Source organism: Meles meles, chromosome 6, assembly GCF_922984935.1.
Source record: "Meles meles chromosome 6, mMelMel3.1 paternal haplotype, whole genome shotgun sequence".
In the NCBI taxonomy this organism is placed as follows: domain Eukaryota; kingdom Metazoa; phylum Chordata; class Mammalia; order Carnivora; family Mustelidae; genus Meles; species Meles meles.
Genome location: NC_060071.1, coordinates 97,967,624 through 97,988,384, shown reverse-complemented (window position 1 = coordinate 97,988,384; position 20,761 = coordinate 97,967,624). Strand labels below are relative to the sequence as shown.

At 36.3% G+C, this 20,761-nt stretch overlaps 1 protein-coding gene across 7 annotated transcripts in view; it reads right to left on the bottom strand.

Annotated features, from left to right (window-relative positions):
* TOGARAM1 (TOG array regulator of axonemal microtubules 1) overlaps positions 1-20,761 on the bottom strand; it is an 80,156-nt gene that overhangs the window by 11,247 nt on the left and 48,148 nt on the right. For all 7 annotated transcript variants that reach the window (XM_046009181.1, XM_046009183.1, XM_046009184.1 and 4 more), the window contains 6 exons: positions 15,077-15,230; positions 10,167-10,272; positions 9,250-9,485; positions 8,500-8,658; positions 5,191-5,317; positions 3,606-3,724 (listed from right to left, as the gene is read on the bottom strand). In XM_046009181.1, the coding sequence (XP_045865137.1) occupies positions 3,606-3,724; positions 5,191-5,317; positions 8,500-8,658; positions 9,250-9,485; positions 10,167-10,272; positions 15,077-15,230 (901 nt within the window). The remainder of the gene's footprint in view (positions 1-3,605; positions 3,725-5,190; positions 5,318-8,499; positions 8,659-9,249; positions 9,486-10,166; positions 10,273-15,076; positions 15,231-20,761) is intronic.

The following is a 20,761-nucleotide window of genomic DNA, read 5'->3' as shown; positions in this document are numbered from 1 at the left end:
AGAAAAATACATGCAAACAAAGGAAAATGAAAATACAATGGTCCAAAACCTTTGGGATGCAGCAAAAGAAGTCATAAGAAGGAAGTATACAGTAATACAGGCCTACATCAAGAAGCAAGAAGAATCTCAAATAAACAATCTAACCTTATACATAAAGGAGCTACATAACGAACAACAAAGCCTAAAGCTAGCAGAAGGCAAATAATAAAGATTAGAGCAGAAATAAATAACATAGAAACTAAAAAGAAAACAACAAAACTTATCAATGAAAGGCAGCAGTGGTTCTCAAGAAAAATTAGTAAAATTGATAAACCCCTAGCCAGACTTATCAAAAAAAAAAAAAGAACCCAAATAAATAAAATCATGAATGAAAGAGGACAGATCACAACCAACACAAAGAAATACAAAATGCTATTTTTAAAAAATACATTTTATTTATTTGAGAGAGAGAGAGCAAGCATGAGCAGGGTGGAAGGGTAGAGGGAGAGGGAGAAGCAGATTCTCCACTGAACAGAGTCAATGCGGGACTCAATCCCAGGACCCTGAGATCATGACCTGAGCTGAAGGCAGAGGCTTAACCCAGCCACCCAGGTACCCCAGAAATACAAACAATTATAAGAGAATATTATATGCCAACAAGTTAAGCAATTTGTAAGAAATGGACACATTCCTAGAAACATTTAAACTACCAAAACTGAAACAGGAAGAAATAGAAAATTTCAACAGACCCATAACCAGCAAGGAAATTGGATCAGTAATCAAAAATCCCGCAAGATACAAAAGTTTTGGGCCAAATGGCTACACAATTCTACCAAACATTTAAAGAAGATTGAATACCTATTCTTCTCAAACTATTTCATAAAATAGAAAAGGAAAGAAAACTTCCAAATTCATTATGAGACCAGCATTATCTTGATTCCAAAACCAGACAAAATCTCCAGTAAAATAAGAGAACTATACGTCAATATTTCTCATGAACACGGATGTGAAATTTTTCAACAAAATACTAGCAAACTGAAACCAATAGTACATTAAAAGAATCACTCACCATGATCAAGTGGGATTAATTCCTAGGATGTAAGGATGATTCAATATTCACAAATCAATCAACATGATATACCACATTAATAAAATAAAGGATAAAAACCATATGACCCTTTCAATAGATGCAGAAAGGCATTTGACAAAGTACAGCATCCATTCATGATAAAAACCCTGAAGAAAGTAGGTTTATAGGAAGGTACCTCATCGTAATAAAGGCCATACATGAAGAACCCACAGCTAAAATCATCCTCAACGGGATGAGAGCTTTTTCCTCCATGGTCAGGAACAAGATAGGGATACCCACTGTCACTACTGTTATTTAGCTTAGTACTGGAAGTCCTAGCCTCAGCAATCAGACAACAACAAAAATAAAATAAAAGGGATCAGAATCAGCAAGGAAGGGGCACCTGGGTGGCTCAGTCATTAAGCGTCTCCCTTCAGCTCAGGTCATGATCCCAGGATCCTGGGACTGAGCCCCACATCAGGCTCACTGCTCTGCTAGAAAGTCTACTTCTCCATCTCCCGTTCCCCCTGCTTGTGTTCCCGCTCCCCCTGTCTCTCGCTCTATCAAATAAATAAATAAATAAAAATCTTAAAAAATGACAACAACAAAAAATCAGCAAGGAAGAAGTCAAACTTTCACTATTTGCAGATGACATAATACTTTATATAGAAAACCCAAAAAAATCCACAAGAAGTTGCCAATCCACAGGAAGATGAATTCAGTAAAGATACAAGATACAAAATCAACATACAGAAATCTGTTGCATTTCTATATACCAATAATGCACAGCAGAAAGAGAAATTAAGAAAACAATCCCAGGGGATTCTGGGTGGCTCAGTGGGTTAAAGCCTCTGCCTTCGGCTCAGGTCATGATTCCAGGGTCCTGGGATCCAGCCACACATCAGGCTCTCGGCTCAGCAGGGAGCCTGCTTCCTCCTCTCTCTCTGCTTGCCTCTCTGCCTACTTGAGATCTCTGTCTGTCAAATAAATAAATAAAGTCTTAAAAAAAAAAAAAAAAGAAAACAATCCTATTTATAATTGTACCAAAACCCATGAGATATCTAAGAATAAACCTAACCAAAGAGGTAAAAGATCTATACTCTAAAATCTATAAAACACCTAAGAAAGAAATTAAAGATGACACAAAGAAATGGAAAAGCATTCCATACTCATGGATTAGAAGAACTAAGATTGTTAAAATTTCTATACAACCAAAGCACTTTACACATTTAATGCAAATCCTATCAAAATACCAACAGCATTTATCACAGAGCTAGAACAAACAACCCTACAATTTGTATGGAACCACAGAAGATCCTGAATAGCCAAAGCAACCTTGAAAAAGAAAAGCAAAACTGGAAGCATCATGATTCTGGACTTCACGTTATATTACAAAGTTGTAGTGATCAAAACAGTATGGTACTGGCACAAAAACTGACAGATCAATGGAACATAACAGACCAGAAATGAACCCACAACTATATGGTCAACTAATCTTTGATAAAGCAGGAAAGAATATCTCATAGAAAAAAGATGGTGTCTTCACTAATCAGTATTGGAAAAACGACAATAACATGTAAAAGAATGAAATTCAACCACTTTTTTTTTTTTTAACAATATTCATTTATTTATTTGGCAGAGAGAGAGAGAGAGCACAAGCAGGGCAAGCAGCAGGCAGACGGAAAAAGTGAAACAGGCTCCCCACTCAGTAGAGAGCCCTATGTGGGGCTTGATCCCAGGACCCTGGGATCATGACCTGAGCAGAAGGCAGACGCTTAACCAACTGAGCTACCCAGGCCCCCCTGAAAAATATATATTTTTAAAAATTATATAATCAATCTATTATATGTTAAATAGTATAAGTAGGTTACATAATTATATACATAATTATATTTCTAATAAATTTAAGAGTAGTCTTTTTCTGGTTGATGCTAGTATGGGTGATTAGTTAATTCTTTTAATGTTTGGATTTCCTAAAGTTGTTTTTTTTTTCACTAACCATAATTATATATTACTTTTATAATCAAGGGGGAAAAGTAAAGGCTATAAATGAAAAGAAAATTAATCAGAGTTGTCCAACACAGGCCTAATATTGACAAGTTCAACAGCACTAAAGCTTTAATAACGTTTAGTGCATGTCAAAGCCAGTTGCTATGAATATATAACTGCCTTATTAAATATAATTACCTCACACTTTCTAAGTCCTTACCAACTTTTAAAACTCCATTAGGAGGGCGCCTAGGTGGCTCAGTGGGTTAAGCCTCTGCCTTCTTCTCAGGTCATGATCTCAGGGTCCTGGGATCGAGTCCCCCATCGGGCTCTCTGCTCAGCAGGGAGCCTGCTTCCTCCTCTCTCTCTGCCTGCCTCTCTGCCTGCCTCTCTGCCTACTTGTGATTTCTGCCTGTAAAACAAATAAATAATCTTAAAAAAATAAAAAAAATAAAACTCCATTAAGTTTTGACAAATACCCCTGGGACAGTTCATAAAAACATCCAAATGAGACTACTATCTCTAGGGAGTAATTTCTCTAATGATGTGGACTATCAAATGATCCTACCTTTCAGCTGAATCGAAAGCATCTCTAGAAACAGATGATGACCTTGCATTTCCAACAGTGCCAGTATGAGATCGTCTTCCTTTTGCTGAAGGAGTATCTAGTGGTATCTCTCCTAAGCCCTTTAAGTAATATAAAGAAAGGCAGTGTAACAAAAGTCTTAAAACCAGTTAAGTGAAATAATTTATACCATGTAATTTTCTTAGAAGTCATTACTGATCTTTTGATAAGTGAACACATCTTAATAATCAGCTATGCTGATGCTTTAAAGGGTATCAATAAATAAAATACCTTCTAATTAGTAGTAAATTAACCAAATATATGATCAACTAATAGGAAATGATATTGGCCAGGTAAAACTGTTTAAAATTTTAAAAATTAATATGCTATATTTTATAACTATGCTTCTTCAACCTTAAAATCTATAGAGAAAATATGAACACATTACATAAATAATGAATTCCTATGCAACACTAGGGTAAGAATAAACACTTAGATAAGAACTATTTAAGAATACTTGTACTTGAAATGACTCTCAAATACAACCTGCTCAGTTCAGAAAGATAATTCTTTGCATGGTTATTTTAATTATTTCTATATAAATTAAGCTAAAATCTTTACGATCAATGAGCAGAAAAAGGGACGGCTGGGTGGCTTAGTCTGTTAAGCGTCTGTCTTTGGCTCGGATCGTGATCCCAGGGTCCTGGGATCAAGTCCCGCATCATGCTTCTTGCTCAGCAGAGAGCCTGCTTCTCCCTTTGCCTGCCACTCCCCCTGCTTGTGCTTGCTCTCTCTCTCTCTCCCTGACAAAAAAATAAATAAAATCTTAAAAAAAGAATAAGCAGGAAAAAATGCTCTAAAATGTATAAAACTGTCCTTTCATAAATGAATCCTTTATCCAAGATTATCAGTGAGGAGTAACATAAATTACCATAGAAAAATTTTACATTATTAAACATATTTTTACAAAAAAAAAGTAAGTGCATTATTTTTTATAAGATACTTTCCGCATTTTATTTTACTTAGTATTTCCTCAGTCACTCATTTCAGACATGTCTGAATCCCCATTATCTCTTGGGATTAAATAAGACATGGGGCTTCCCCCCAAAGACCTCCCAAATCAATGTTCTGCAGTGTGATAGGAACTCTAACAGTGGAATAGGCAAATAAAGCAAATAGGTAAATAGGTAAATAATAGGCAAATAGGTAAATAAAGCAGGGACCAAGTATGATGAACATCACTAACCTTACCCTAAAGAAACAAAAAACTCGGGTTAAAGAAATGAAGTGATGTACCTAACATTATTTAGTTGGCTAATTCTCAAACCCAAGTCTTGAATCAAATCCAAGTCTTGTAATTCCAATAAACCACATTATATTCTACCAAATATCAAGCTTCTGTTCAATAAACTCTTACTGACACTATGAATGTCTACTGCAACTTGTTCAACTGCAGTTGTTGAAATGCTACTGTAGCTATATTCTGAATGGTTAACAGAGAAATAATCAAAGAAGCAATTACTTCTACCTTTAGTTTCCTGGTACCTTGCTTTTAAAGATGTTTACAAATTAAACTTTTTCCACATACCTTTTGCCGTAAGCTCTTAACAGATTCCTTAATATATGGCAAATCTTTGGACGGGACATACTTTTCAAGCATTTTATCAAAGTTTGGATGACACATCATAAGGAAAAGCATCTTTCGACCATAGTACCTGTAGACATTTGAGAAATATGCAAATAATTATATATACCTTAACAAACTCAGTTTCTATCCTTAGATGCAATATTTTTTTCAATAGAAAAAAAACCTGTCAATATCAAGATTGTCATCCTTATTTTAAACAAGTCACTGAAATGTAGTTATACTATCTGAATTGGAGTATAGCATTCTCCTTTCCCTCACTTTAAAAAAAGACATAGCTTCAAATCTTCAAACCTCTTTTTGGAGAGCCAAATGTTTGAGTTCTGGTTTTCAGACACCCTTGGGTCCATATCAAGGCTGGTATTTGGCAGAACTTGAGTTAGGAGAAGTCTCTCTTTATCCTGGGTTCCTTGCTCACTGGGCAAGAGGTTGCTACTGAGAGGTGTTCTACCCTAAGTCAACCTTCCCTAGGTTTTGTATTTCTTATATTTCTTACCTTCACTCTTTTTTCCCCCTGCCAAAACTTACTTGGTTCCAATTCTTCAAAAACCTATTCTCTGCTACCTAAAACATACCCAAAGTCAGTTGAAAATCATGGATGATATATAATGAATGTGTAATGCTCTCTGAACTACATTTTTTAAATGGTAGTATATAAGTTTAAAATTAATTCTTTTTAAAAGAAATAATTCTTTTTAGGATAAAACCTTAAGCCAAGATATCATTCTGATAGCAGAACCACAAATATCATAAAAATAGGTATTGAAGATATTTTTGGATAGAGGGTTCCTATAGTACCTTATAATTATACCGTATTATTATTCTTCAAAGAAGCATGACCCTAAAATCCATTATAATTATGCTTTCTCCTACAACTTGGAATATGTGGACTAGGAAGAACAAGAGAATGTAAATCTTGGGGGGCAGGGGGAGAGTACAGAATGATCTCAGGTATCAACCAGGCCCCTTCAATTTTAACAAAATTATAGAAAGAGGTAGTATCAGAAAATTACTCTTCTTTCCTCAGAATCAAAATAAGGTTACACCTTGATAAGTAGTTCATAGTCAGTTACAGTTTCAAAGATGATTATAACTTTTAGCCCAGAACATTAAGGACTGTAGGTCCATCATAGGCCCTAATGATATGAGAATGGCTAAAACAAGCAAACAAGCAATAGGGACACTAAATGTGAGAAATAGTAAAACTGAAAGCTGTAACCATTTTATAATTTTAAAACTTCAAATAAGAAATCAAGAAATGAAAAAAAATATCAAGAAATGACAAAATGGATTAGAAGAATTACCATGTCATTAAGCAAAGGTTAAGATGTACACACAATAACCATTGTGAATCTTTTTTTGTCCTAACTAGTTTATTATGATCCAAAGCCTCCTAAATTGTTTTGAACTTTACTGCGATATACATAACTTCCAAAATGGCTCCCCAAAGATGTCCTGCTTTAATACCTGCAATTTGTAAATATGAGATATAACTTCCAGGATTATGTTATGCTATGTTATATTATACGGTAGAGTTGACTCTAGGATACAGAGATTTTCTGGGTAGACCTAATCTAATCATACTCATCCTTAAAAGCAGAGAGCTTTCTATGACTGGTAGCAGAAGAGAAAATCAGAAACCTTCTAAGCATAAGGGGGATTCAACATACTGTTGCTGGCTTAAAGATGGAGGGGGCTGCACAAGAGGGAATTTAGGTGATCTTAAGGACCCTGATGACAACCAGCAAAGAAACAGAGACCTAAGTCCTATAACGACAAGGAACTGAATTTGGCCAACAACCAAAATGAATTTGGAAGCAGATTCTTCTATAGAACTTCTAGATAAAGAGCTCAGCATTATCATCACCTTGATTTCAACCCTGGGAGACCCCAAGCAGAGAAAGCAGTTGAGCCATGTAAGACTTCTAACTTAAAGAACAATAAGCTAAAAAAGTCTCTATTGGGGGGTCTGGGTGGCTCAGTGGGTTAAAAGCCTCTGTCTTTGGCTTGGGTCATGATCTCAGGGTCCTGGGATCGAGCCCTGCATTGGGCTCTCTGCTCAGCAGGGAGCCTGCTTCCCTTCCTCACTCTCTCTGCCTCCCTCTCTGCCTACTTGTGATCTCTGTCAAATAAATAAAAAAATCTTAAAAAAAAAAAAGTTTCTATTGCCTTAAACCACTAGGTTAGTGGTAATTTGTTACACAGCAATAGAAAGTGAATACATTAACTTTCAATATTAGTTTCTGATATAATGATTTCCATAAGACTAACTCCAGTTACCTAAAGTCACAGATATCTTTGTCTTAAAACATTAGTAATTTTATATCCTTCTTTACTTTAGTCTCTATGAACTCAGGACCGTCCCTCCCACTTTTAATCTAGCTTCATATTTAACTGCCATAAATTTTTAGGTTTTGTATGGGTCATTATCAATCACCTAGTCCCACCTTCCTAATTTTACAAACGAGGAAAGCTAGGCTAATAGACATTAAGTAATTTGTTTATGGGCAAAAAATGTTTGGCATTAGGAACTGAACCTAGACTCTTGACTATATCCAAAATTTCTGTAACTAGTAGAATGAGGGACACCCACCTGGGTCAGTTAGTGGAGCATGGGACTCTTGCTCTTGGGTTTGTGAGGTTGAGCCCCACACTAGGCACAGAATTAACGTAAAAAAAACGCCATGTTGCCAATACAGTAATGTACCATCTACGTCTTAATTATTTTGTCATTTTTCTCTGACTGTTCTTAACCTTCACAGAATTGTTTTACAATTACAACAATCAGAAATTTATGGGATTTTCTAAGTGCAGCTATCTCATGTTTCAGGAGACAATATGTTATCCATTTTGCTTCCTGTGTTTCATGTGCACATATACCCTTGAGTTCACCTGATTGCTTGGAAAATACATCATTTCCCCTAAATGTATTACCTTACGTTTGCCCACAATGAAGTTCTTCTGCCACTTTTCTGAACTCATATAGTCTTGTGCCGTTTTCATGCAGTTCATCCCTGTGACATGGCATCTCACTACCCAGAAGTATGTAGTGTCATCTGTAAATTTGGAGAATTCACTGTGCACTCCCTCAAGATCATTTACAAAGTGGTTAAATAAGTCCACCCCCAGCACCAATCCCTGGAGACCCCACTTTTCTATTTAGAAAAAATGTTTATTCTTTTTTAACCTTTGCTGCCTACTTTTAAGCCCTTATCCTAACAGATTCAGCAAATATCGTTAGCAGCTATTCACCTGGTTTCTTGTGAACTGTCCTGAGCAAACTTAGCAGCAGCTGGTAATATGCGGTCAGCCATATCTTTTGTTCCAGATAAAATACGCTCTGGTTCCATAAATTCCACCACATCTGTTAAATGCTGGGCTGTACATCTTCTTACTGCAATGTGTAAATGACTACAAGAAAACATGATCAATTGAAATGAAGTTGATGTATGAACTATTTACCAAAGATATACCCTTAAATGATTAAACTACTCTTAACCCTCAACCATCATCCCTGAAAGCTAAAATGACAAATTACATTAGTTATCCATTCTCAAAAAGTTAAAAGCAAAACAAAACTCATAATCACTGACATTTATTTAGTTCCAGATCTATGAATAGAAGTAAAATTATTAGAATAACAGTATTATTATTCCTTATATGCTCTGTACCTAATATGATGTTTATCACATAGGAGTTATTTGTTTTTTGACTGAAATAATACTGAAGTTTGCTTGTGTTTTTCTTATATCCCAGACTGCAAACAATTGCATTTTTAGTTTTTTTTTTTTTTAAGATTTTATTTATTCCTTTGGCAGAGAAAGACAGTGAGAAAGGGAATACAAGCAGGGGGAGTAGGAGAGGGAGAAGCAGGCTTCCCACTGAGCAGGAAGCTCGATGCAGGGCCTGAGGCAGCCCGAAGGTAGACGTTTAACCACTAAGCCAGCCAGGTGCCCCTGCATTTTTAGTTTAAGGACATATCAAGATTATTTTGAATATTACCTTTGTCCTCCATTGATAAGAGAAACAATTGCACGTGCAGGAGTTACATTACTGACCATAGCTCTCAATGCTTTGTCAACATCTTCTCTTATAAATGTATTTGATTCTCCAGCTTTGTGCAACAAAACTTTTACTGTAGTATCTAGTTCTTGATCCATGTTCTTTTTCAGGTAAGTGAAAAGATCACTTAAACAGACCACAGCAGCACGAGAAACTCCAGACCGTAAATTTTTCACCTAAAAAAAATTTCCAAAATGTACATTTTGCTGATATTCTGAAAGAAAATCAGTAATAATGACTTTGAAACCAAACTTACTATTAAAGTAACATGCTTTAAAACATATTATCTTACGTCCTAAAAATTAACATTAATGAAAAATTTTTTAAAGTTGAAAAGTAAGGGTATGAGCTACTTTTTTTTTTTTTTTTTTTTTTTTAGTAAAATCTATCCTCGACCTGGGGCTTGAACTCATGACCCTGAGATCAAGAGCTGGATGCTCTCGTGACTGAGCCAGCTAGAAGCCCCAAACAGGATCTACTTATAACTACATATAAGCCTACTTTAATCACTTAGTATAGACTATTCTTTCTTTCTTTTTTTTTTTTTTTTTTCCGAGAGAGAGAGAGAGAGAGAGAGAGAGAGAGAGAGAGAGTACAAAGAGGTGGGGAGGGGCAGGGGCAGAAGGAAAGATAGAAAGAGAATCTTAATCAAGCTCATCCCTCAGTATGGAGCCCCATGTGGGCCTCAGTCTCACAACCCTGAGATCGTGACCCGAGCCGAAATCAGGAGCTGGACCCTCAACTAACTGAGCCACCCAGACGCCCCTAGTACAAAGGTATTTTTTAAATAAATAAATGTGGCATATTTATTCTTTGTTATCCAAACAATCCTTAACTCAGCTGGAAAATAAGTTTACCTCTTGAACTACTGCAAAATTTGTTTCATGCAGCTTTGTGTTCAATATTTCAGAATGAAACGCAGCTAAGCACCTAATAAAATTCAGCCCTTCAATCTTCTTCTCCCTATGGGAAAAAGAAAGAAAAGACAAATCACTTATTAAATGGGTCTCAACTGGAACAGGATCTCAGATGTCTTCCTTTGTGTGCGTAATACTGCCAATGAGGAGATCTTGCTTATTTTTCCATTCATTTAGGAATTTCAAATAAAAAAATATGTAAAGTTTTATTTGCTCCAATGTTCTCTTTCATGATGCAAAAGATCTCTTAAGAGCTAAAATCACCACTGACAGTCATACTAAGTTCATGTTTTGTAAATAAAAAGGAATATTTCCTCCCTAGTGATAAGAATTTCTTTATAGAAAACAGAGGGAAAGGAATGGCAAACAAAGGTAAGGGAAGCAATAAAACAAAAATGGAAGGAGAAAAGAAACTACCTTATTGGAAAATATATAATCCAATAATAGAAAACCACCAACAGATGGTTCTATAATTTGTATTTTTCTTTCATTAGCCGACCTAATGAGCCAGATGAAGGGTAGGTGGATACTAACAAGAGAGTGGGATTCAAGTGAGATTTAGATATAACATTTCTAAATTGATGATTTTCATCTTATAGGTTTTAAAAAGTAAGCCAAAATGAGTTTCCTTAGTAATATTGTAACATTTCCTTAGGTAATACTGATGGCAGTCATTTTTTAAAGCATATAAATTCCCTGAATGAATTATGGAAAACTCAGAGACAAGAAAAAACCTAAGAATCCAAGACAACAAAAGGAAACCTAATTAAATAGCTGTCTGGTTCAAAATTCTCATTTTCTGAATAAACATAAAACAGTTTACAATTAATTTAAATGCAGAAACAATCCAATTCTACACATACAAATAACAAATAGTACAGTCAAAAAAGAGGGGAGGCAGGAAAAGAAATTAAGAAAAAGTGGCTAAAATTTTTTCCAAATTTGATCCAAACAATCCTCAGATCTAAAACAAAAAAAGTACAACATGGAACATCAAAATCAAATTGCTAAAAGCAGTGTTAAAATATAAGGTCAGGTAGCAATATTAAAAATAAAGCAGTATAAGAAGATGAGGAAAAGAACACTATTTTAGTTAAAATCCTGAAAGAGGGCTTTTCTGAGGAGATGACATTTGACAGATACCTGCACGAAGTGAGAAAGAAGTCGCTGGAAGAATGTTTAAAGAGTTAAGTACAAAGATCTTGAAACATAAATGAGCTTCGGTGTTCAGGAAATAGCCAGATGGCTAGAGTGGATAAATAAGGCACAGCATACCCCCGGTAGGGGATGAGGGTACAGAAAGAGGCAAGGGACAGAAAATGAAGGACTTTGTAAGCTATAAAAACGTTAATTTTTCCCCCCTAGTTTTCTAAGGGGCCACTGGAGGGTTTTATGGGGAGGAATCCCATGTTCTGATTTACTTTCTTAGATCCATGGATTGCTTCTAAGAGTGCTAGTTTCAAGACATTTAGAGATTTTCCAGGTATCGGTTCCTAACTTCTAATTTAATTCCACTATAGTCAGAGAACAAACTTTGTACAATCCGAATCCTTTTAAATTACTTATTCTATGTTCCAAAATATTTTTCTTGGTAAATGTTCCTTATGGACTCGAAAATAATGTAAATTCTGTTATTTTAGGTGGAGTATTCTATAAATGCCAATTAGGTCAATCATGTCATTCAAGCCTTCTATATCCTCATTGCTTTTCTTTCTTCTAGTTCTATTAATTAATGAGAGATGGTTGTTGAAGTTCCAACTATAAATGTGGATTTATTTATTTCTTCTTGTAGTTCTATCAGTTTCTGCTTAATGTATTCTGAAGCTCTGTTATATGATAAAATCAGGATCACCTGATGAATTAACCTTTTTATCATTATCATTATAGAATGGCCCTTTTTATTCCTCATGTGAAATACAAAATTCAAAGATGGCACCCATGATTCTTGTACCGTGGTATATACCACCTGATAATACCCTCCCCTTTAGTGTGAATGTAAGGGGATATTATTTCCCTCAATCTTGTTTTATTATATAGCAAAAGGTTTGCAGGTCCTCCTACAGCTGATTCTCTGTTCATGTCTTTTTTCTAGTTTCTTCAACACATGGAATAGAATTATAACTATAGCTATAATGTCCTTGTCTCCTAATTCTATCATCTGTATCATTTTTGGATTAGTTTCAATAGTTACCTTTTTTGCTTCTCATTACGGGTTGTATTTCCCTGCTGCTTTGCATGCCTGGAAATTTTTTATTGGATGTCAGTCATTATTCATCTTACCTGAGATATTTCTGTATTCCAAAATTATTTTTGACTTTTGCTCTGGGATAGAATTAGGTTATTTGATAAGTATGCTTTATTTGATTTATGCTTTGTTGGGCTGGGCCAAACCAGTCTTTAGCTTAAGATTTATTTTTCCACACTAAGAAGCAAAAACTCTTCTGAGTTTTATACTTGATGGCATGTGAATTATGAGGTTTTCCACTGTGGGAACAAAAGTATTCAGGGATTGTTTCCTGTAACTTCATTCTAGCTCTGGATTCAGGTAATTTATTTACATTTATGGCCTGACTAGTATTCAGCTAAACATTTGAGAAGAATTCTCTGAAGGTCTCCAGAGTTCTTTGTGAACCTCCATCCTCTCTGACACTCTGCCTTGCAAACTCTAGTTACCTTGGCATCCCCAAACACCCAGCTCCATTTCCATCTCTGCTGATATTTACATAGTATTCTCTTCTTTGAGCTATAACCTGGAAACTGTGCAGGAAGTTAAGCCAGGGCAATTACAGAGTTTACCTTATTTGTTTCCTGTCTCTCAAGTATCACTAATTTACACTGCCTAGTGAGGAATATTTTGAAAACCACTGTTTCATATATTTTGTATGATTTCTTTAGTTCTTTCAGATGTATAGGCAAATCTTATGTCTGTTAACCCACCTTGCCAGGAAGTAGGAAATCAAGAGTTCTGTTTTGGATATATTAAATTTAAAATGTCAGTAAGCATCGAAGTGAAAATGTCAAACAGGCAGATGGATTTTAAGTTTAGAGGTCAAGAAGATACCCGGAATTGAGACATACATTCAGCTGAACGTAATCATTTAGAAAAGGGGTTGGCAGGGGCACCTGGGTGGCTCAGTGGGTTAAAGCCTCTGCCTTCGGCTCAGGTCATGATCCCGGGGTCCTGGGATCGAGCCCCGCATCCGGCTCTTTGCTCTGCGGGGAGCCTGCTTTCCCTTCTCTCTCTGCCTGCCTCTCTGCCTACTTGTAATCTCTGTCACATAAATAAATAAAATCTTTAAAAAAAAAAAAAAAAGAAAAGGGGTTGGCAAACTATGATTCACAGACCAAATCTGGACCCATCAGAATTTTTTATAAGTAAAGTTTATTGGAATATAGCTATACATGTTTGTTTTCATACTAAGGCTGCTTTTACACGACAACAGCAAAGTGGAGGAATTGTGATAAAAACATTTGGCCTGCAAAGCCTAAAATATTTACTACCTGGCTCTTTACAGAAAATGATTGCCAGCCTGGATCTATGGAATAAATGTAGGCAGAGAATGCCTCAAGCATGGAGCATTTTGTAGTCAAATAAAGAAAAAGAGTAAGAACATACTAAAAAAGAAAACAACCAAGAAACTCTTGATTTTTCAATGGTAAAATCAGAAAGAAGGGAGTGTCAACTGTGTCAAATGTTGCTAAAAGGCTAACGTGACCACTAAAAATAACCAATGTAGATTCAGCAAGATGAAAACTTTCATAGTTTTAGTGATGTGGTTGTCATGGTAGGGAGGGTTGAGAGCCAATTAAAGGCTGAGAAGAGAATATGAGGTATAAAAAGTAGACAATGAGTCAGCCCTTTCGAGGACCTGGCTAAAAAAAGGGGAATAAAAGAAATATGAAGATGTGCAGTTTATGGAGGTTTTTTAAAAAACAGGGGATATTACAGCACATTTTAATATTGATGAATATGGTCTAGTAGAAGTAAAACAGGATATGGAGGATGGGAATGGAGAGAGATACTGAAGAAGTATGGAAGGAAATGGGACAAGTCCAGCCGGTATATGCTCCAAGTGGGCTGGGCTACGTGGCTGCTGCAGCTATACTAGTAACAGATAAGTATTTTCAGGATTGTTATAGGTTGGATTTCACAGAGAAACACTTGGAGAAAAGGTGAGATTTGTATTTTAGTACCAAAATGTTTATGTAATCCATAATAAAGCTAAACTCTGTCTTTACATATAAGTTATAACTGGTAGTAAACAGTGCTTTTAGGACCAGAGTTCAGTTATATTAATAAGCTGAAAAAAAACTCAGATTAAGAACTATAATAATAATCTCTATGACTATTTTAATAGGCAATGTTTCAAAGGTTTGTTTTTTTTTTAAGATTTTATTTATTTATTTGACAGACAGAGATCACAAGTAGGCAGAGAAGCAGGCAGAGAGAGAGGAAGGGAAGCAGGCTCCAGGTTGAGTGAAGAGCCCGATGCATGGCTCGATCCCAGGACCCTGGAATTATGACCTGAGCCGAAGGCAGAGGCTGTAGCCCACTGAGCCACCCAGGCACCCCTATTTCAAAGTTTTTAATAAAAAATTTTCAGGAAACTTCTGGAACTCAGCTTAGTTTTTATTTTATTTATTTATTAAAGATTTTATTTATTTATTTGACAGAGAGAGAGATCACAAGTAGACAGAGAGGCAGGGGGAGCCCGCTGAGCAGAGAGCCCAATGTGGGGCTCAATCCTAGGACCCTGAGATCACGACCCCAGCCGAAGGCAGTGGCTCAACCCACTGAGCCACCCAGGTGCCCCCTCAGCTTAGTTTTGAAATAAGGATGGTGAACTTACCAATCCTCGTCAGCTAAAAGCCTAAGAGCTTCTGTCAGTGCTATTTCTGGTTTGGAAAATGGCCGTAGTTCCGATGTATCCATTATTTCAGGACTATGGGTGACAGATGACATCCTTTCTTTATACTGTGGAATGCCTCCGGGAGATGCTTCACCTAAAATATAAAGAACATTAAATAAAGCATTAGAGAACTCTGATACAAATGATATTCTGACTACAGATTCTATGAATATTTCTTATGGAAACTAGTATTATCAGTTTAGACTTTAATAAAATTTCGAACACCTGGATACCAAAGCTATTTAAAACTTTATTTTTTTATATAAAAATTACTTAATTATATCAAATATAAATATGTAAGTGGTTTTTCAGTCATGAGTCATATAATAAAGTCGAGCTCTAAGAAACTAAAAATCAGTAAGAATTATTATGATCCCATTTTATAAAAACATGTGGATATATGCCTGTTTTACTATGCAAATGACAACTGAAAATGAAGCTTCATAGTAAATAATTCTTATTAAAAAAAAAGATTTTACTTCTTCTAGATGGAGAGAATGCACGCACAAGAGCACATGCTGGGGGAGGAGTCGAGGGAGAGACACAAGCAAACTCAGTGTTGAGAGTGGAGGAAGCCTGGGGGCTGGATCTCAGGACCCAGAGATCATGACCTGAGCTGAAACCACATGAAATACTTAACCTACTGAGCCACCCAGGAGTCCCTGTGTAAAGAATTCTAGTTGAATTCCAAAAATACAAATTTTCTGCTACCCACGTAGAATTAATGGTCTATTACAAATCCTAAGACCATGTGTGGTAATAAGAACAGTAAATTTTCCATAATCATTTACCAACCATTTTCCAGATGTAAGGCATTGCCCCGATGTTGGGAAACAAATCATCATAGAGTACTCAGGGTAATGCCCTGGGGGCAATGAATAATACAAGATACCTGCAGTGGAGGTATTAGAAAGGAAAAGATCAAAAAGATAAAAAAAAATGTGTATTCGTATTTCTTAAAAAGATTTTATTTATGTATTTATTTGAGAGACAGTGGGCATGTGGACAAGCTGCGGGGGTGGGTTGGTGGCAGGGAGAAGGAAAGGGAAAGAATCTCAAATTCAGCACAGAGCCCAATGCAGGGCTCAATCACATGACCCTGAGGTCAGGACCTGAGCCAAAATAAAGAGTAGGACACTTAATCAACTAAGCCACCCAAGTGACCCTGCACTGGCTTTTTTAAATGGTAAGGATGCATTAGTTATATTTTCACCTTAAGAGGTTTTTTTTTTTTTTTTTAAGATTATTTATTTATTTACTTGGGGGTAGGGGAGAGAGAGTAAAAGGGTGAGGCAGACTCCCCGCTGAGGAGAGAGCCTGAGATGGGGCTCAATTCTAAGGCTCCGAGATCATGACCTGAGCTGAAGGCAGACCCTTAACTGAAAGCCACCCAGGCACCCACAGGATATTTTTAAAAAGGTAATATTAAACACTAGAAAATGACTATCATAAACATATTTATCAACTTGTCCTATTTACTATTATCTATACTTCTTTACCTGCTGTAACAATAACAGACAGTATTTTTACAGCTTAGGTAAGAAGTTTTGTGGGTTTTTACCCCTTAGATTTTATGACATTAATAAATAGTGAAATTATTTGAGAATGTTAGCAAATAGGCTTAAACTTCACAAATGCCTATATTTAACTGGTTCTTAGGGACATGTTTAACCAGTAAATTTACAGGTCAACATCCATTATCAGTCACACTCAACAATTATTAGTGATGAGAAGACAACATTTTAAAAAGTTTTCTTAAAAAAAAAGTTTTCTAAATTTCTTGCATTATAAAAGAAATACAAACTAGGAACAATCAGACATTTATTTATTTATTTATTTATTTATAAGATTTTATTTATTTATTTAACAGACAGAGATCACAAGTAGGGAGAGAGGCAGGCAGAGAGAAAGAGAGGAGGAAGCAGGCTCCCTGCCAAGCAGAGAGCCCGATGCGGGGCTCGATCCCAGGACCCTGGGATCATGACCTGAGTGAAAGGCAGAGGCTTTAACCCACTGAGCCACCCAGGCGCCCCTCAGACAGTCATTTAATTCAACTATCTCTTATATGTATCTTTGAGAGATGTTATGGATGGTGTCCAAGATCACATTTATATATTTATTTTTTCTGTACTTTTTGGGTTTTTTTTTGGATACCTAGACTTCACACCCAACATAAATTTTAAAATGTTTATAATATTTCAGTTTATTCCTTACTAACATTAAACAAAAATAAACAAAAGCAGTAAGCAATAATTTGGATTTTTTTTTAAGATTTTATTTATTTATTCAACAGAGAGAGAGAACACAGAAGCAGGGGTAGCAGCAGCCAGAGGGAGATGCAGACTCCCTGCCGAGCAGAGAGCCCAATGTGGGACTCTATCCCAGGATCCTGGGATCAGGGAGACCTGAGCCAAACCAACTGAGGCCTAACCAACTGAGCCTGCCAGGTTCCCAATAAGCAATATTTCTTAATATTTATGATAGTATATAAGATTTTTTATTTCAATCTATGATTTTACCAATTTTCTACTGTAACTAAGACCTATTTAATATTTTTATTTATTTTTAACTTTTTAAAAATAAGCGAGGATGACTTTTGTGAACTTTTATTTTCTTCCATGCATTCATATTTTTTATAACTTTAAAAAAAATTTTCTTTTTAGGGGTACCTGGGTGGCTCAGTGGGTTAAAGCCTCTGCCTTTGGCTCAGGTTGTTGATCCCAGGGTCCTGGGATTGAGCCCCGTATCGGGCTCCCTGCTCAGCGGGGAGCCTGCTTCCCCCTCTCTCTCTGCCTGCCTCTCTGCCTACTTGTGATCTCTGTCAAATAAATAAATAAAATCTTTAAAAAAAATTAAAAAAATAAATAATTTTTTAAAATTTTACTTTTTTCCATATTTGGTAGGCTTCACTTGGAATACTGAAGGTTCCAAGATATGTAATATGTTTTTCAAATATCAAGCAGTTTGTTCCTTATTTTCTTTTATTTTTTAAACTTATTTTTTATGTTCAATTAGCCAGTATATAGTACATCACTAGTTTTTGATGTAGTGTTCAAAGATTCATCAGTTGCATATAACACCCAGTGCTCATCACCACACGTTCCCTCCTTAATATCCATCACTTCATTACCTCATCCCCTCCCCACCTTCTGTAACCCTATAATTTGGCTCCTAGAGTCCAGAGTCTCTCATGCTTTGTCTCCCTTTCCAATTTCTTCCCATTCAGTTTTCCCTCCCTTGCCCTGTGGTCTTCCATGCTAGTCCTTATGTTCCATGTATGAGTGAAACCATATGTTAATTGTCTTTCTCTGCTTGACTTATTTCACATAACATGATTCCCCTCCAGTTCCATCCTTGTCAATGCAAATGATGGTATTCATCCTTTCTGATGGCTGAGGAATATTCCATTGTATATATGAACCACATCTTCCTTATCCATTCATCTACTGAAGGGCATCTTGGCTCCTTCTACATGGCTATCATGAACATTGCTGCTCTGAACACTAGGGTGCATGTGCCCCTTCTTTTCAATGCATCTATAACTTCAGGGTAAATACCCAACAGTGCAATTTCTGGGTCATAGGGTAGCTCTACTTTTAGTGTCTTGATGAACCTCCATACTGTTTTTCCACAGTGGCTGTACCAGCCTGCATTCCCACTAACAGTGTAAGAAGGTTCCCTTTTCTCCACATTTTCACCAACACTTGTGCTTCCTATCTTGTTAATTTTTGCCATTCTAAGGGGTGTAAGGTGGTATCTCATTGTGGTTTTGATTTGTATTTCCTTGACAGCTAGTGATGCTGAACATTTTTACATGTGTCTGGTAGCCATTGTATGACTTCTTTGAAGAAGTGTCTGTTTATGTCTTCTGCCCATTTTTTGATGTGATTATCTGTTTTTTTAGTATTGAGTTTGAGGAGTTCTTTATAGATCTTGGATAATAGCCCTTTGTCTGTAGTGTCATTTGCAAATATCTTCTCCCATTCGATGGGTTGCCTCTTGGTTTCATTGACTGTTCCTTTTGCTGTGCAAAAGCTTTTGATCTTGATGAAGCCCCCAAAGTTCATTTTTGCTTTTGTTTCCCTTGCCTTTAGAGACATGTCTTGAAAGAGGTTGCTATGGCCCATGTTGAAGAGGTTACTGCTTATGTTCTCTACGATTTTGATGGATTCCTGTCTCACATTGAGGTCTTTCATCCATTTTGGGTTTATTTTTGGGTATGGTGTAAGAGAATGGTCCAGTTTCATTTTTCTGCATGTGGCTGTCCAATTTGCCCAACACCATTTATTGAAGAGACCATCTTGGTTCCATTGGATATTCTTTCCTGCTTTGTTGAAGATTAGTTGACCATAGAGTTGAGGGTCCATTTCTGGACTCTCTATTCTGTTCCACTGATCTATGTGTCTGTTTCTCTGCCAATACCATACTATCTTGATGATCACAGCTTTGTAATAGAGCTTGAAGTCAGGCATTGTGATGCCCCAAGCTTTGGTTTCTTTTTCAACAATCCCCTGGGAATTTGGGGTCTTTCCTGGTTCCATACAAATTTTAGGATTGTTTGTCCCAGCTCTGTGAAAAATGTCAATAGTATTTTGAAAGGTATTTCATTGGAAGTGTAGATTGTTCTGGGAAGCAAGACATTTTCACAATGTTTATTCTTCCATATCCATGAGCATGGAATGTTTTTCCATCTCTTTGTGTATTCCTCAATTTCTTTTCATGATCTTCTATAGTTTCTGGAGTACAGATTCTTTGTGTCTTTGGTTAAGTTTACTCCTAGGTATCTTATGATTTTTGGTGCTATTGTAAATGGAATAGATTCCTTAATTTCTCTTTTTTTCAGTCACATTGTTAGTATATAGAAATACAACTTATTTCTGTGTGAGTTCTAGAAATTTTGGGGTGGAGTCTTTTTGGTTTTCCACATAAAGTATATTTCATCTGCAAAGAGAAGAGTTTAACTTCCTCTTTGCCAATCTGAATGCCTTTTATTTCTTTTTGTTGTCTGATTGCTGAGGCTAGGACTTCTAGTACTATGCTGAACAAAAGTGGTGAGAGTGGGCATTCCTGTCATGTTCCTGACCTTAAAGTAAAAGCTCTCAGTTTTTTCCCTTGAGAATGATACTTGCTGTGTACTATTTATAGATGGCTTTTATGATATTGAGGAATGTTCCTTCTGTCCCTGATTTTGAAGAGTTTTAATCAGGAAAGGATGCTGTATTTTGTCAAGTGCTTTTTCTGCATCAATTGAGAGGATCATGTTTCTTTCTTTTTTTTTTTTAAGATTTTATTTATTTGACAGAGATCACAAGTAGGCAGAGAGGCAGGCAGAAAGAGAGAGAGAGAGAGAGAGGAGAGAGAGAGGAGGAAGCAGATCTCCTGCTGAGCAGAGAGCCTGATACGAGGTTCGATCCCAGGACCCTGGCTCATGACCTGAGCAGAAGGCAGAGGCTTTAACCCACTGAGCCACCCAGGCGCCTGGATCACATTTTTCTTGTCTCTTTTGTTAATGTAATCTATCACGTTGATTGATTTGCCAATGTATGATTTCTTTTTTATACAGAATTTCCCTGGGAAGCCATCTGGTTCTGAACTCTTGTTTTTTGGGGAGGTTTTTGATTACTG